We start from the raw sequence: 16862 nt of genomic DNA, 5'->3' as shown, positions 1-16862 counted from the left end.
CCTACTATCTCCTCTTTGGGAGGAACATCCTTGGGAGAAGTTTTTTCACTGGGGCCAAAGTAGTTTTATTTTTTCCCACCAAATGTAACCAACCACCCCACAACTTACAGCACCCTACGAGCTCCCCTTTGCAGAGGCACAACAAGCAGCAGTAAACACAGGCTATCAGTTCTGAATAAGGAAAGAAAATAAATGTAGCAGGACAGAATGAGGCTAGACACCAGCCGAGGCAGCGTTTCTCCAAGTGTGGTCTGTTGCGCTCCTTGGTCAGCTTAGCTGAGGGTTCACTCGCCCACCCAGCCCGGTGCTGCTGCCCCCCATGCAGCTCATGTCATTTTTGTCATATCAAGCACTGTTACGCTTGATAAACTCTCCCTCACCCTGCCCTCAGGTGGTAGGGGGAGGAATGCATGTGAGCCTGCCTGAGGCCCAGGCTCCACAACATGTCCTGGCCTGAGGTAAAACAAACTGACAGGTGTGCTCTCAGTCAAGACTTTATTGTAGACCTGGGTGGGATAGCCCCCACTCCTTGTGAGGTAGCTAGGGAAGCAAGGTTGCAGCAGGAGGCAGCCCTTTCAATGCCCCTGCCAAGCTGTAGCCTGATCCACCTCACGCCTCAACTCCTGTCCCAGAGAAGAGCCCTGCAGTGATTTTCTCTCCCCACTTCAGAGAAGGGGGCTGTCTGCCTCTTGAAAGCGGGGGTTGACAGTGGTCGTGATGGCGCTTTGGTAGAGAGGATTGTGGTCCTGCGGAAAGAAGTTGCCAGTGATGAGGAAAACTCCCAGGACTCCTCTTTTATCTAGGTCTAAGAGGCCAGCCTAGAAACTTCAGCAGGAACCCCAGGAACTGATGGAAGTGAGCAGAGGAACCAGGGTAAGCCTGCAGAGGCGGCACAGGCCTGGGGTGTGGGGTGTGTAGAAGGAATGGGGCGGAGTTGGGGATGGTGAAGCAGAAAGCAAAACCCCTGTAACCAGGGGAAGCATGGAAGACCCCACCCAGTCGGGGAGGAGGCAGCCTCCTTACCTGCTTCCAGTTGAGATGCTGCCGCTCCTTTTCAAAACGATGGAATTCTCGGCGGTCGTAGATCTCCACTGAGAGCCGGTAAGCGAGGACCAGTCCCAGTCCCACCGCCACGATGCCCCCCACGCAGCCCAGCACAATGATTTGGGTGTGGTCTGCTCCCTCTATGGGGAAGAGACAATGGACTTCTGGGGGCCAGGGCCTAGGAATTGATCACCCGTCACCCACAATGTGTCCAGCCCCATCACCCTCCCTAGTCCTGCCTGTCATTGAAAACAAAGGGAACTTCCACAGGATCAGGGTTATCCCAGCACTCAGGGCCTCAGCCAGGTCCACTTGATCCAGCATCTGTACTCTGCTTGCTTCACAGCTCTGCTTCAGTCCCCAGCCTGATTGCCTGGCGTCTTCACCTCCAGAGTTCTGGCCCCCTACTCATTAAACTTGCAGGGCTTCATGTGGCATGTCCACAGTATCCCTCCCCACTTACCCTCTGGAGGTCTCACTGTGAGCACAACTCTGCCTCCAGCTACATCCTCTGCCAGAAAGAAGAAGAGCTGATTGTCCTGGGTCCTCTCTTTACACCAGCTGTCATCCAGGGTAGGGGTCAATACCAGAGTTGTGTTGGCGTGGGCACACGCTGTGCTGCAGTTCATGGCCAGGGGACCAGTCCCAAAGGCTTTGCACTCTGCGCAGTCCCTGTCCAGTGGGTGCCAGTAAGTTACCAGCTGGACAGCTGTCACCAGATGACCCACAGAAAGAGCAGGTGGGCGGGAGGGGCTCGGTGAGCCCAGTGCCCAAGGTCAAGGCCTGAGGGCTCACCTGTGTGTCTCGCATGGTGTCTTGCAGCCTGAGCACTGATCACAGAGGGCACCATAGTAGCCGTCGTTGCACTGGCAGCGGTTGCAATTGCAGTGTCCGTGCCCACTGCAGAGCCCTCCGTCAGGACTGACACAGTTGTCCGTGTCGCCGCTGCATTCACATGCTCTGCCCGTGCGGTTGGCGTGACAGTGGCACACTCCACATTGGCAACGGCCAAAGCCTGAGGTAGGGCCACATGGAGGGTGACAACCATCCTCCCCACAGCCACTGGGCACCACATGCCAGCACGGGCTGCCTAGAGCTGATCTACTCCTGTGCATCCATTTCCCTCGAGTGTGTCAGACCACCTCCAACCCCTACATCACAGCCTGATTCCTGCCCTTAAGAAGTTCCCAGAGCTTCAATGCCCCTGGGGGGCCACTCTGACCCCAGCCCTCTCCCCAGGTCTCCAGGTACCTCCACAGAGGATGCCCTCGTGTCGCTCACAGCTGGCATCGTCACACTCGCACAGACGTCCAGAGCTCTGCCCGCTGCAGGTGCAGCGTCCACACTGGCACTGTCCCCTCCCGCTGCACAGGGGCCCTGTGCCATTGGGGGCCCGGCACCCAGACTCCAGGTCTGGGGAGGATAGCTCAGCCTCTGAACACTCACAGAGTCGACCCAGGCGGCCGGGGACACAGCTGGGAGGGGAAGGGAAGAGAGGGAAAGGAGGGATCAGAGAATTTGACCATGTCTTGACCTGCCTTTCCCCAAACTCTCTAAACCTAAGATCTCAAGATAGCTGGAGAGAGAGCAGAGGCTGAGAGGAGCATGGACTAGAACGGAGTTCTGAGGAGCAGAAGAGCAGGGGGAGCTGGAGTGGAGGGAAGAAGCTTCAGGAGGTGAAAGTCAGGGTGGAGTCTTGGAAGGTCTACGAAAAAGATACCTAGAGACAGTCGCGGGTGGAGGGATGGAGGGTGAGGTGGGAGGAGTACGGGGGAGCCATATGGGTGAGGGAAGTGGGCTCTCACCTGCACACCCCACACTGGAGGTGCCCCTGGCCATCGCTGCAGTGAGGAGCCTGGAGCTGGGCGTCACTGCAGTTACAGTCACACAGTGTGTGCAGCTCCACAGTCAGCTCCTCGGAGAAGCCACGGGCTCGGAACCTCAGCAGATGAGGCTCTGGGAGGCAGCGGGCAGCTTGGAAAGTAACCCAAAACTTCACCTGAGGACAAGGCAGGGGGGATTCATACTAAGATCCTGTGTGCATACACACTCCTGTGCGCGTGCACACACTGCAAACCCATTGGTCATCCAGAACCCTGCCTAGCGAATGAAGGGACAGGGTCATGCCAACACCCATCTCCTAGAACCATTGGAGGAAGCTGCTCATTAAAGTGTCTCAGAAAGGACGGGTGGAGGATACCTCAGGCTTTTTACATTGTTTCCCAGGCCTGTCCCCCCATCCCCTCCTGCCTGCTCAATTCCCCCAACCCCCACCCCACACCCCACACCCTTCCTTCTCACCGTCTGGTTGATTCGGACGTGGTTGCACTGGCCCCGGTCGGCAGCTTCACCCAGTCTCTTCTCAGAATCCCCACACTGAGATTCATAAGAGATGCGGACCCCCGGAGGGAGAAGAGAGTCGTGTTCGAGGGTCACAGTGGATGACAGGCTCTGGGGAAAGAGCGAGAGAGAGTGACCATGTGAAGGCTGGTTACAGCTCAGGCCCTCTCCAGCTGTTCTGCATCCTGCCGGAACCCCGCCCTCAGCCCACCTGGGGGCTCCTTCTGCTCGGCCCAGTCAGGAGGAGTTTGCAGGAAGGACCTGGGATGACCTTGAGCGAGAACACAGGGTCCAGAAGTTTCCAACACGGCATCTCAGTGCCGCTGCGGCAAAGACCTGGTGGGGCTCAGGGGCTAGCCAGCACTGTAAACGTAGTAGCTAGCTTTTTCAAACCTCATGTCTGGACATGTAATCTGTGAGCATACAAGGTCTAAAGAGCAGATTCTTTCAGTTGAGTTTGTCCTGGGAAATTTGATATTGTCTCACATTTTTTCACCATGGGTTTAGAACACAGTCTCTGTTATCAAGAAGCCTGCAGTCGAGTTGCAGAGATAAGACCTAACCCCAAGAAACATGAATTTTTATGGTTCTGTCTACCTGTAAAATTCTATGGTTCCTGTGAAGATTATCTCTGAATTATTGATAAGCTTATAGTGAAGGCAATCTCCAGATATGACATTCTTTATGTATAGACAAGTGCCAGCCCTTGTGTCTGTTATCTGTGTGATCTTGGGCAAGTCACTTAGCCTCCTCCCTGCGTCTGTATCCCCATGGATAAAACTAGAAAAATAGTTTCCAAGCAGGGAGGGGTTTTAGTGGAGTAAAAGAGACATCAAACAGTGTATACTTGGGATGGTGCTTGGCATGAAATAAAAACTCAATCAATATTAATTCCCTTTCTTGCCCAGAGCAGTGCTTCATGCTCTGTACAAATCAGGCATTTAAGATTTATGAATGAGTACAAGACTGAGTGACTGAGCTGTTAATGACGGCCACACACACAGACTATAGGCAGGAGCTGTGGGGTGTGATACCAACAGGTGATTGTCCTCTTGGTTCTGCCATCCTACCTGGGGGTCCCTTTCCATTTTCCCCAGTGCCCCCCACCCACCCAGCCCCTCACATTATAAGCATCCATGATGAGCTGCACCACATTGCTGGAGTCCTCACTCAGCTCCCCTACTGCAGACTTGGGAATCAGCTTACTCAGCTCCTGCGATGGGGGGAGTTGAAGGAAATGGTGGGTCACAACTCTCAGGAAATAAGCTTGCGGATGGAGGGGGGACTCTGGAAGAAGAGCATATCGGGAGGGGAAAATGGGCCTTTGAGGGAGCTGAGAAAGGCTGGGCATGGGAGGGTTTGGCATTCACACAGCTCTTACCCGGTAGACAGGCAGTGTGGCGCTGGTGACAGCAAAGATGGGCTGAATGTTTGCCGCAGAGAGGGCCTGGGCTACTTGACCCACGGAGGGGTAGTCCTGGAGCAAGGAGTAGGGACAAGGTGAGTACCCCAGGCCCCCTCACAGAATGCAGGGGGTGCCCTGAAACTCCAGGGTTCCACCAGCTAGAAGGAGGGGAGGGGCTGGGGAGTGGAGGGACGTGAAGAGGAGGAGCTGCTGGGGAGGATGGCGGGGTGGCCATCGTAAGGACAGTGAGGCTACAGGGAGAGGTTCTGGGAGGAGCAGAGGTGTGGGTCCCACAGGGAGGGTGGGGAACGGTAGTGACTCACAAACTCTGGGCTGCGGCTGTAGAGGCCGTTGCTGTCCAAGTGGCAGTGCCCGTCGCTGGGCATGAAGATGCCGCCCAGCTTGCCATCCCCAGCTGTGTGGAATGTGTCATCTGACGTGAACACCAGCAGACGGGACACATTTCTCCAGCCAATCTGCTTCTGGAGTGGGGTGGGTGGTAGGCTGTGCACCTGAGCCATGGAGGGCCCTTGAGCTACACCCACCAGCTCTACTAGCCAAGGATTTGGCCGGCCTCATTCTGACTCAGTTTGTCCATCCTCCTGTCTCCAGCTCCTTGCTTCTCCCCAAATAGGGTTGCTGCTAGTGGAGGCCTTGTAAATTAGAAAAGTATGCCTCTTCCTCTAGACATTTCACTCCAATCCACCAGGAAATTGTCAAATGTGCAAACTATAGGGACTATAGTACAAAGGGCACCCCCTAGAACTGTGCACTGACTAACCACAGGTGCCCATCTTGGCTCCAACCAGCTCATCCAACTCAAAGATCCTCCCCACCCCCTCACCTGGCAGAGGGCAGCCTGCAGAATGGCATCAAAGCCACCTTCGGGCGAGTCCAGGTTGCCGGACACATTCTGGCGTCCCACCTCCCGCTCGAAGGCCTTTGCATCCCCAGTGAGGGACAGCACATGGTGAAAACTGAAGGGTGACTGGCAGCTCTCCAGCCGGGAGGGGCAGGGGTGGCGAAGCTTGGAAGGCACTGTGCTCACGAAGGGCAGCACCGTTTTGTCCACGAAGGAGCCAAAGCCTGGGAGAGTCATGAAGGCAGTGGCAGACATCACTGGATGGGGGCCGCTGCTGAGGACTCAGGAAGGGAGTCCCCAAGAACTGGGGTGGGGGCAGTCACAGAGGAGCTCATGGGAGAGGGTGCTCCTAAAGGGCCAGGGACCCAGGACCCAGCAGGGGCAAAGGGGCGAGTGCACAGGCTCAGGGAAGCGGGGAATGGATATGAGGAGGAGGACATGATGGTGGCAGGGGTTTGGTGGAAGCTAAAGAAGGCTCGAGTGTGCAGTGTAGTAACGGCAGCAGCAGCAGAAGACGACCCAGGGGATGGTGAACAGAGGGATGCGAGCAGTAGGTGTAGCAGGGATGGTGCATTTAGACCTTGGCCAGGAGACGAGGCATCGGGAGTGTCCAGGTGGTACATCTGATGCTGGGAGCTGTCTGAACACAGTCTCTCCAGATTTGGGGCTTCAGTTACCCTTCCAGTAAAATGAGAAGTCCTACAGGACCGACTCTTAAAGCTCCCCTAGCTCTGACCTAGAAGATGTCTCTGGGGATAGATATCAGGAACCCGTGGCCTGGCCAGGTCTGTTAGAAACCAGGAGAGGCCACGAGTGTTCCGAGGCTTCATTTCTATGCCCCTGGGAACCGGCTTGCAGGAAAAAAGCAACTCAGGACAGCCTCTCACCTGAGTCTGCCTGTTCTCTCTCCCCTTAAGAGCACGCTTTCACGTAAATAAACCCTCGCTTTACTTTCTTGTCCTATGTTTAGTCACTCAGTGGTGTCCGACTCTTTGCGACCCTATAGACTGGAGCCTGCCAGGCTCCTCTGTCCGTGGGATTCTCCAGGCAAGAATAACAAGTGGGTCGCCATGCCCCCCTCCAGGGAATCTTCCCAATCCAGGGATCGAACCCAGGTCTTCCTCATTGCAGGTGGATTCTTTTTGTCTGAGCCATACGGAAGCCCAGGACTACTGGAGTGGGTAGCCTATCCCTTCTCCAGGGAATCTTCTCGATTACTTTCTTGGAGTGTGGGGGGTGGGCAGGAGAGGGCAGGTGAGGCCCTTGTGTTTCCTAGGCATTGGCAGAGGCTGGGGTGCGGCTGTTTAGAGGCAGAGGGCAGGCAGGAGCGGGCAGGGCTCCGCGGGGCTTACCGATGCGCACGGAGTCAGTGACCTCCTGCAACCGCACCAGCAGCGCGTGCCCGAGCTGTCGCACGCGCTCCAGGTCGTCCTTCATGGAGTAGCTGAGGTCCATAAGATAGTACAGGTCCACGGGGTATCCCTCCGCTCGAAGGAAGCGGACCCGGAGCTGCTGGGGCTCTCCTGCGGGTGGAGGTGGTGGGGAGGTCAGCCGGGCGCGGTGGAATCCCAGCCCCCGGCCTGACTGCCCGCCACCCCCTAACTCACCCGGCCGCAGCGTGACCCGGACCCGCTGCGGCGCCAGCTGGGTGGCCCCCTCGCCGCGGGTGCCCTGGCTGAGCGGGTCGTCCTGCAGCATCTCCTGCCGGCCGCGGGGCTCCTCCAGCTCCCCCGGGAGGCAGCCCCGGGCCAGCAGCTCTTCTCGCGGAGCACAGCGCCGTGCCTCCGCCTCCCCGGACGCCGTGAAGTTCTGCGCGGTAAGGGGAGGCGCGTGTGGAACCCTGATCCCCCGAAACCCTCAGCCCGGCTCCCAGAGCCACCCTGCCATCCCGGCCACTTCCAAGCCCTCCCCTGTCAGGCAACTCCCTGAGCCCTGCACCCACCCCCAGTTCCCTCCCCTCCCTTCCTTCCACAGCTACCCTCGAACCTCGAACCTCGTACTTACTTCCTTGTCCAGAGCCCACTTCCTACAGCATCCCCCTTTTCCTACCCTTATCTCTACACCCCCTTTCCGCCAGATACCTACCTCTCACCTCCCCCAGCAGGACAGAGATCTTAGGGACCTCACTACCATTAAAAAAGGAAGAACCTGTCTTCCTAGTCCACCCCCCCCCCCCCCCCCCCCCCCCCCCCCCCCCCCCCCCCCCCCCCCCCCCCCCCCCCGCAAACTCAGGCCAAAATGGGAAGGGGGTCAGATTAAGACAGTCCCTGGGAAGGGAAACGACAGCGACAGAAGAGAATACCCGCTTCCCCTCAGTGTGTCTGGTACCCTGGGACTAGCTGGGGAGCCACAGGGGAAGGAAATGGTTAGAACAGCTTCTCAGCTGGCTCAGGTGCCAGCCAGGGTCTGGTCTGGGGACTGGAGGAGACTGACATGTACCCAGCTGGCCCAAGAGTCCCTGCCTGGCTCCTCTGGCCTGGCACCTCTGCTCTCTGCCTCCCGCTGACTCTGTCTTCCCCTTCCAGGCCTCCCAGATTCACTACGTGCCTTTCTCCTGGACCCACTCAGCTCTGGAGCTCTGTCTTCCCATGAGTGTGGCCGCATTTCTTATCTCATCTAACTCCCCATTTCCTGTGAGACAGTTCTGCCCCATCCCCCCAGCTCAGGCACCCCTTGTGCTCTGCTACACCAGAGCCCTGTCTCTTTAAGGCATGAACAAAGAACAGCTTTGTTTGACCAGCCAGGGAGACACCCTCCCCCCCACCCCCCACATCCTTCTTGCCACTTAGGTAGTTCAAGCCTTTGCCCCAAAGCCCATAGGCTTCCAGCTCCTTCCAGCCTACCCTCCCAGTCATAGGCTGCTGCATACCCAGGAACACACCTCCACCCCCAACCCAGATCCAGAAACCCAATCACACACTTTTTGCAGTGGACTGACCCCCAACATGATAGTATGTGGAGTTAGGGCCTTAGAGAATAAATTAAGGTTAGATGAGGTCATGCGAGTAGCACCCTCATGATCTATTGATTAGATCCCTATAAGAAGAAACACCAGAGAGCTTGTCTGCAGCCCATCGGCAAGCCAGGAAGAGAGCTCTCACTAGGAACTGAATCAGCTACCACCTTGATCTGGGATTTCACATCCTCAATCAATTTGTTTGTGAAATAAATTCCTGTCACTTAAGCCCCCCCCAGTCTATGGTATTTTGACAGCCCCAAGCTGACAAATACACTTTCTCATGGATATACCCACAAAAGATCCCTCTCGCTATACACAAGCAAGAGTTCGGTGAGAACATGCTTCCTCCAAGTTTAAGGTCACAAGTCTTCTCCATATATACAGATACACGGATGCAAACATGTATGCAGAGGACTCTTGCATGCATGTGTGTGCCCACACACATACGATCATAGACAGAAGTCATATGTGCACAAACTCAGTCATATACAGGACTAGAGCATACCCAGAAAGCCACACATGTACCCACACAATCATACTTGTATATCCAGGTTGCACACACACACACAGTTCAGAGGTCACAAGCCCATCTTTACCAGTTGCTTGCACCAGGCGCAGCTCGGGTGTGAGAGGATGCACTTTTGGCAGGAGGGAGCTGGCTGGCAGGACCCTGGCCGGGACAGATTGGGATCCCTCCACTCTGTGGCCTCCTGTGGGGATGAGCTCTTGGCGTCCAACTCACTTTCACCTCTGCTCAGGGCCAGCAGGAAAACAAGGACCATTGACAAAGCCACCATGGTCTGTAATAGGATATAAAGGGGGTCACGTGGGTCCTCAGGAAGGGCCCCCAAACTCTTGGTCCTCTAAACTTAGCCTGTGGTTGTCCCTCTCAAAACTCTACCCCAACTCTTTATCTCCCCCCATAGTTTCACTTCCCCCTGTGGATTCAGCAGTTTCTTCAAAATGGCAGGAAAGGGCACGTCCCAGGCTGAGGTAGGAGCCTTGGAAAAGACCTGTCCCTCCTGTGTGCAGACTTTATGAGGCCAGAGTGGGCAAAATGGCCTAAGCAAGAGTCTGGAGAGGGGACATGGGTGCAGGAAGGTCTGCACACAGGGCTCTTCACCAGTTCCAAGCTATAGTGGAAAGAGAACAAAACAGAGAGGAAATGGACCAGGTCTGGTCCAGTCTCAGTCACTCACTGGCTGGTGTCAAGTCAAACTTTCTCTCTGAGCCTTAGTTTCCATAACTTTAAGTAAGTGAGCTGAAAAAAAAAAAAAAAAAAATCTGACATTCCTTGTAGCTTTCATAACCATGGATTCTAAAGGAAGAGGGCCAGGGGCTGTAAATAAGGGAGGGTGGGAAGTCAGGGATTAGGAATGAGAGGAAAGAATGCTGGAGCAGATGAGGGAGTATGTGAAAAAGGCAGGGAAATCAGCTGTAATTAACCAACATGACAGCAAGAGGAATCATAGTTAGACCTTAAGAAGAGCTGTCTAAAAGTCTGAGATAATGAAGAAAGGAAGGCCAGAGTTGGTAAATTTTTCTCTTTATTGTACATTGCACAAAGGGGATCTAGAGTTTTGGAGAAAGAGCTTGAAGTCAGGGTAATTCCTGGAATGACCTGTATGGAAGACCAGGCAAATTTGAGAATTTTAACAATTTATTAATTGGGACTTCCAGGGTAGTCCAGTGGTTAAGAATCCGCCTTCCAATGCAGGGGATGCAAGTTTGATCCCTGATTGGAGAACTAAGACCCCACACGCCACAGGGCCACTAAGCCCACACGCTGCAACTAGAGACCCCTAAGATCCCGCATGCCACAAGGTCACTAGACCCACATGCTGCAACTAGAGAGGCCCCTGTGCATCGCAAGTAGAGAGACATCTACTTGCCACAACAAAGAAGAGCCTGCGCACTGCAATGAAAACCTAGCACTGCTGCGAAACAAAACAGAAACTTACTAACTAAAATTTGAATAGGCAGTTCAGTATCACACTTCAAAAATCAAAAGAGTTAATCCCAATGGCCATTTTTATAGAAATGCAAAAGCTGATCCTAACAGTCATATAGCATTGCACGAATAGCCAAAACAATCTTGAAAAAGAACAAAATTGGAAGACTCACACTTCTCACTTTCAAAACTTACTACAAAGCTGCTGTATTCAAGACAGTGTGGTGTTGGCATGCGTGCATGCATGCTCAGTAGCTTTAGTCATGTCCAACTCTTTGTGACCCTATGGACTATAGCCCACCAGGCTCCTCTGTCCATGGGATTCTCTAGGCAAGAATACTTGAGTATGTTGTCATGCCCTTCTCCAGGGGATCTTCCAACACAGGATCAAACCCACATCTCCTGTATCTCCTGCACTGCAGGCATATTCTTTACCCACTGAACCACCTGAGAAGCCCACAGTATCAGCATAAGGACAGGCAATGAGATCAATGGAATCGAATTGAGAGTTCAGAAATATACAAATCTAGACTTGCCTGTTGATCCGCTGGTTAAGAATCTGGCTGGGGACACAAGTTCGATCCCTGATCTAGGACGATTCCACATGCCACGGGACAACTAAGCCCGTGTGCTTGAGCTCTAGAGCCCACAAGCTGCAACCACCAAGCCAGTGTGCTGCAACTCCTAAAGCCTGTGCCTGCAACAAGAGAAGCCACCCCAATAAGAAGGCCACGCACTGCAACAGAGTAGCCCCTGCTCAAAGCAACTAGAGAGAGCCCTTGCAAAGCAAGGAAGACCCAGCACAGCCAAAAGCATTAAATAAAGAAAAGAAAGAAATTTACAAGTCCATCCCTTTATGGCCAATTGATTTTCAACAAAGATGCCAAACCATTCAATACAGAAAGAAGTCTTCAGCAAAAGGTGCTAGAATGACTGGATATCCACATTTAAAAGAATAAAGTTGGACTTCTACCTCACAACATACACAAAAATTAACTGAGAATGGACCAAAGACCTAAGTATAAGTTGATAAACTATAAACTCCTAGAAAAATATATAGGGGTAGATCTTCATAATTTTGGACTTGACAATAGATTCTTAGCTATGACATCAAAAGCACAAGCAACAAAAGGAGCTAGATAAACTGAACTTCAAAATTTTACACTTTTGTGCTTTAAAGGACATTATCAAGAAAGTGAAGAGGCAGACCACAGGATGGGAAAAAATATTTGCAAATCACGTATCTGTCAAGTATCCAGAATATATAAAGAACTCTTACACCTCAACAAGAAAGAGAAAAACAACCTACTTTTAAAATAAGCAAGGGACTTAGATGTTTCTTTAAAGAGGATTGATAAGTGATGAACAACAGATTAAAAAATGCTCAACATGATTAGCCTTCAGGGAAATGCAAATCAAAACCACAGTGAGATACCACTTCACACCCACTAAGATGGCTAGACTTAAAAAAAAAATAGAAAACAAGTGTAGATGAGAATGCAGAGAAGATGGAACCTTCATATATTGCTGGTGGGAATGTGAAATGGTACAGCAACTGTGGAAAACAGTTTGGTGATTCTTTATGAAGTTAAAGCACAGAATCACCCTGGCACTTGACAATTCTACCCCTAAGGATATCCCTAAAAGAACTGAAAACAGATGTTTAAGCAAACACAGACTTGTGCAGGACTCTTCATTGCAGTACCATTTACAATAGCTGAAAGGCAGAAACAACCCACCTGATGAATGCCCACCAGAAATGCCTACCTGATGAATGGGTAAATTATGGCATATCCATACAATGAAATATTATTTGGCCATAAAAAAGAATGAAGTATTGATACATGCTACAATATGGATGAACCTTGAAAACACGATGTTCAGTGAAAAAAACCAGTCACAGACAAGCACACATTATACACCTCCATTTATATGAATTAGCCCAACTAGGGAGAAGGCAATGGCACCCCACTCCCGCACTCTTGCCTGGAGAATCCCATGGACGGAGGAGCCTGGTAGGCTGCAGTCCATGGGGTTGCTAAGAGTCAGACACAACTGAGCGACTTCCCCTTCACTTTTCACTTTCATGCATTGGAGAAGGAAATGGCAACCCACTCCAGTGTTCTTGCCTGGAGAATCCCAGGGACGGCGGAGCCTGGTGGGCTGCCGTCTATGGGCTCACACAGAGTCAGACACGACTGAAGTGACTTAGCAGCAGCAGCAGCAGCAGCCCAACTAGACAACTCCATGGAGACAGAAAGTGGCTTAGTGATTGCTGACAGTTGGGGAGGAGGGGAGGATGAGAAGTGACTGCTTAATGGGCAGTTTCCTTGTGGAGTGAAGAGAAAGTTCTGGAACTAGATAACAGTGATGGTTACACAGCATTGTGAATGTACCTAATGCCACTGAATTATACACTTAAAATGGTTTAAATGATCGATTTGATGTGTATTTTAGCACCACGTTAAAAATCAAAGTTAAGATCATGAGAAATGTCCTCTCCTATTCCCAACCCACCCCAGTTTCCACACTTATACCAAGCAAATAACCATCATTTATTAGCATTTTTTTTCTTGTCATCTTTCAAGAGATTTTTAGTGTATATACAAACTAACATGAACATATATATAGTCTTCAAGTGATATAATCAAATGATGGAATTCAGCAAATGCTAGAGTACTTTGCACCCAGTTTTGCATCTTCCTCAGTTTCACTACTTTTCTTGGAGTTCCCACTACCCAAGAAATAAAGAATTCCCTTGTTCTGTATAGATTTCCATTGCACGGATATGTCATGTTGTATTTAGTCTTCGTGATGAGAATTTATGTCGTTTCTAATTGTTCACTATTATAAACAATACTGCAGTGAAAATTCCTGGATTTATCATTTCACAGGTGTGTATGTTGTATTAATAGGATAAACCCTGGAAGAGGATTTGTAGGGCTAATAAATAGGAATCATTTGTAATACTGGTAAGCAGTGCGGGCCTAACCAACATGACCTCCTGAAGGGCTGCAACAGTTTCCACAACCATCAGCAGTGCATTTGAAATGTCAGCTCACTCTTTCAGGAAGCATCAACATCCTTCTCAGCCTGGGCTGAGACTCAGTACCAGACACTCGACATGGGGTGTGGGGAAGGGGTGGGGTGTCAAGCCGCTGACCGCCCCCGTCCTGCTCCCCACCACCTGTGACCTCAGGCGTAGTATATATATATTTAACAGAGCCTCCACCCTCTTCGAGAGAGACCAGCCCAGGGCTCATCCTCCGCTTAACCTCAGGCTTGCTGGCTTGGCTCGCCTGTGGTTGCCCAGGCTAGGGATGCTACTGCACGAACAGCGTTTTGACTCATCTCTCACAGGTGGGGCTCTGGGCCACACTGGTTCCCCAGGAGTTGCTCATCTCCCTTAAATGGGGCCCTGGACATGTCCCCCCAACCCCCTTCCCCCCTCCTTGGGATGCAGGACTTGCCACCAATTGTATCTTAATCTGTCTTTCCCTTTCTCTCCCCTTCCTATTCAGAAATCTGATTACACCTCTAGTCTGCTTTTCTCTTCTCCACTTCTTTACAGTTCTTCATTTTACTTCCATTCCCCCTCTGATCCTAAACATAGAATGGAGAAATATATTTCCACCCCATTTTTTCACAGATGGAAACCTGAATGCCAGAAGTGGTGAGTGACTTGCCCAGGGTCCCCAGCGAACTTGAGCAGAGGCAGGGACTGAAGCCGACCAGGGCTCTCACTTTGCATGCTGCTTTGCCCCCTCCAACCCAGGCCCCATCTTCATGGAAAGTTTCACCTTCTCCGCACCAGTCCCCATGGGCTCTACCTAATCCCCTTTCTCTTCCCTTGGGGTCTTCTTGGATCTTCCCTTCGCTCCCTCTGGGTTGTCCATTTTCCCGGACTTAATTCTGACTCCAATACCCTATTGCCCCCGCAGCAGCTGAGAAAGAGAGCATCCTCCCCACCCATCCAGGACTCCCAAGTCAGGAGGAAACTCTGCTGCCCACTCAGCAGGAGGAGACAGAACTGAGCTACTGAGCCACTGTCTCCAAGGAGTGTGGGATCTGCCCAAGGGGGGGAGGCCTGAGGGGAGCACAAAGCATTAGGCAGCAGGCGTAGCGGCTGGGGAGTAATATAGGGAGAACCTTACCTTGTCCTTGACACATAGCTGTAAAGCAAATGATGGGCTCATACATCCCCGCCCTCCTTTTCCTGTCTCCAGTCCCACTCTTGGGAAACCAACCCGAGAGATGGGTTGGGGGAGGGAGGGTTTGTGAGGGGAAAGGACAGGAGATCTTGGGAATGCAGATATGTCAGAGCCCTTCTCAAGACTAAGCTGAACCCTGGATGTCTTCAGGCCAAGGCCCTCTTCCCAGAAGGCTGCGTGCGACCAGGTGGGGCCTGGGCGGGTAGCGAGAGGAGGCAGAAGGGCTGGTGCCCTGGTACTCACAGGTGCGTGCTTGCGTGCGGAGCAGCCCTTCCTCCGGCAGTAGCAGCAGCCTTTGTGTACTGATCTGGGAGGCTGCAGAGGAGGAAGTGACACACCCCGGGGTGGGGGAGACTTGGGGGTGGTGGGGGTGACTGATCTAGGAGACGACGGAGCAGATAAGGGTGAAAACGGATCAAGGGAGTTGGTGACACAGGGATCTGGAAGAAGGAAGCTCATCTACTGGATGCCTATTGTGAGCTGGATATATCATCATAACGTAATTCATTCGCACAAGAACCTCATGACATAGGTGTGAAACTTCCCCCAGCCCCCTAATTTTACAGACGTAGAGGCTTAGAAGTACAAGGTAAAGAATTTTGCCCGAGATCACAGAGTTAGCAAACTAGCTGGTCTGGATTTAAATCCAGGTCCGCCTGCCTCCCAAATTGATCTCTCTACTTCCTCATATAGGAACATGACGGGAAGGAAGAAATATGGAGGCAGTAAGTACTGTAGGAGGGGGAAGTTAATGACTATTGTTCTTTCTGAAAACCTGGCGCCCACTGTCTTAGAGTGGGTGCTTAACTACATTGACTCTGGAGCCAAACTGCCCAAGTTCAAATCCCTGGCTCTGTCATTTACCAGTAATGGGCCCCCCAGTTACTTACTTACCCTTCCCGTGGCTGCTTCATCTGTCAAGTGAAACTCATATGATTGTTCTGAGAATGAAATGAGATTATTTGCAGCAATTGTTTAGTGGAGAATGTGGCACTTACCAGGGGCTGGATAAGAGTGAGAATTGATGGGTGAGAAGTAATAGCAATGGAAGAATGTAAAATTCAAGATCCAGATGCTGGAAAGTTGGGAGACATTGGCACAGGGCCAGGCTCAAAGGATGAGGTTGGGAGTCAAACGGTGGAGCCTGGGATGGGGGTGGCAGAAGTGAACTGGGCAAAAATGAGCACCCGCATGGCAGCTGGAGTCGGGCAAGGACGAGGCTGCCAGGAAAAGAGGTCGAGGCCCGCAGCTGACCACAGGGAGTTTTAAGAAGGAACTGCACGTGATGTCCATTCACAGGTCTGTCTCCTCTACTGTGCAGGGACCACAGAGCCCATCTCCTGGCAGGGTGTTCCGTGAGCATCAAGTGGGTGGGAGGGGTGTAGCTGCCAGAGGAGCAACTGGGGAGAAGGGGCTCCTCCTCCGGGTGGGCTTCAGCCAGCCTCTGGCTCTCAGACCTCTTGCCCTTCCCCCACAACCGGCATTGCCACAGCAATGACCCCTCCTTCCCTACAGGCCCTGTGGTTTCCTCTAGAGCTTCTTTCACTTTCTTCTTCTGCTTTCCCCCCCCTCCTCTCGTTCCCTACTCCCACATCCTCAACCTCTCTCCCCTATGTGCACAGGTCCTCAGGAGACAGCCAAGCACAGGTAGGCAAGGCGCTACTCCAGGGAAGAAGGGAGGGGTGGGTGTTGATGGGGAGTCATAGGGGTCCAGGGAGAGTCCAGGGGCACAGTGGCAGAGGTCAAAGGCAGTGGGGCTGAGGCTGGGGTGCTGCAGGGGCTATGGCATGCAGGGGCAAGGAGAGGAATTAGGACAGAATGTAACAGTGGGGTCGTGGAGGGCAAGCAGGGTCATGGAGAGAAGGGTGACTCAGAAGGTGATCCTGGGATCACAGGGGTAGAGGGGGTGGCGCGGCTCATGGGGTGAGGGGTTGGCGTAAAACAGACACACTATAACTGAGATGTGCACCGTGCTTTTCTTCTGGGGCCAGGGACCCTCCTGAGAACCAAATGAAATGGCAACGACCCCCTCCGCAGAGAAGGGCAGATGTGCACGTCTACAGAACGGGGGGTGGGGACAGCTTAAAGAC

The 16862-nt window shown here is 52.5% G+C and overlaps 1 protein-coding gene across 4 annotated transcripts; it reads right to left on the bottom strand.

The window, feature by feature from the left end:
- Positions 1 to 481: 481 nt before the first annotated feature.
- Positions 482 to 16519, bottom strand: ITGB7 (integrin subunit beta 7). 4 transcript variants are annotated; one of them, XM_042246671.2, is made up of 16 exons: positions 15016 to 15056; positions 9810 to 9871; positions 9207 to 9410; positions 7259 to 7460; positions 7004 to 7174; positions 5634 to 5875; positions 5113 to 5271; positions 4766 to 4861; positions 4508 to 4597; positions 3346 to 3495; positions 2850 to 3043; positions 2296 to 2519; positions 1840 to 2059; positions 1508 to 1716; positions 1024 to 1184; positions 482 to 746 (listed from the first exon to the last, which is right to left on the bottom strand). In XM_042246671.2, exons 3-16 carry the CDS (start codon positions 9405 to 9407, stop codon positions 666 to 668), a joined length of 2400 nt encoding a protein of 799 aa, XP_042102605.1. In that variant the 5' UTR covers positions 9408 to 9410; positions 9810 to 9871; positions 15016 to 15056; the 3' UTR covers positions 482 to 665. The 4 variants fall into 4 exon arrangements, with proteins under 4 accessions (XP_042102605.1, XP_042102606.1, XP_027823059.2 ...); XM_042246672.2 differs by lacking the exons at positions 9810 to 9871; positions 15016 to 15056 and adding an exon at positions 15771 to 16519; XM_027967258.3 differs by lacking the exon at positions 9810 to 9871 and having other exon boundaries at positions 14716 to 15056.
- Between the last annotated feature and the right edge of the window lie 343 nt (positions 16520 to 16862).

The sequence above is a fragment of the Ovis aries genome, chromosome 3 (assembly GCF_016772045.2).
Source record: "Ovis aries strain OAR_USU_Benz2616 breed Rambouillet chromosome 3, ARS-UI_Ramb_v3.0, whole genome shotgun sequence".
NCBI lineage: Eukaryota > Metazoa > Chordata > Mammalia > Artiodactyla > Bovidae > Ovis > Ovis aries.
The sequence above is the reverse complement of the archived record's forward strand: the minus strand, read 5'-3'. Positions and strand labels throughout refer to the sequence as shown.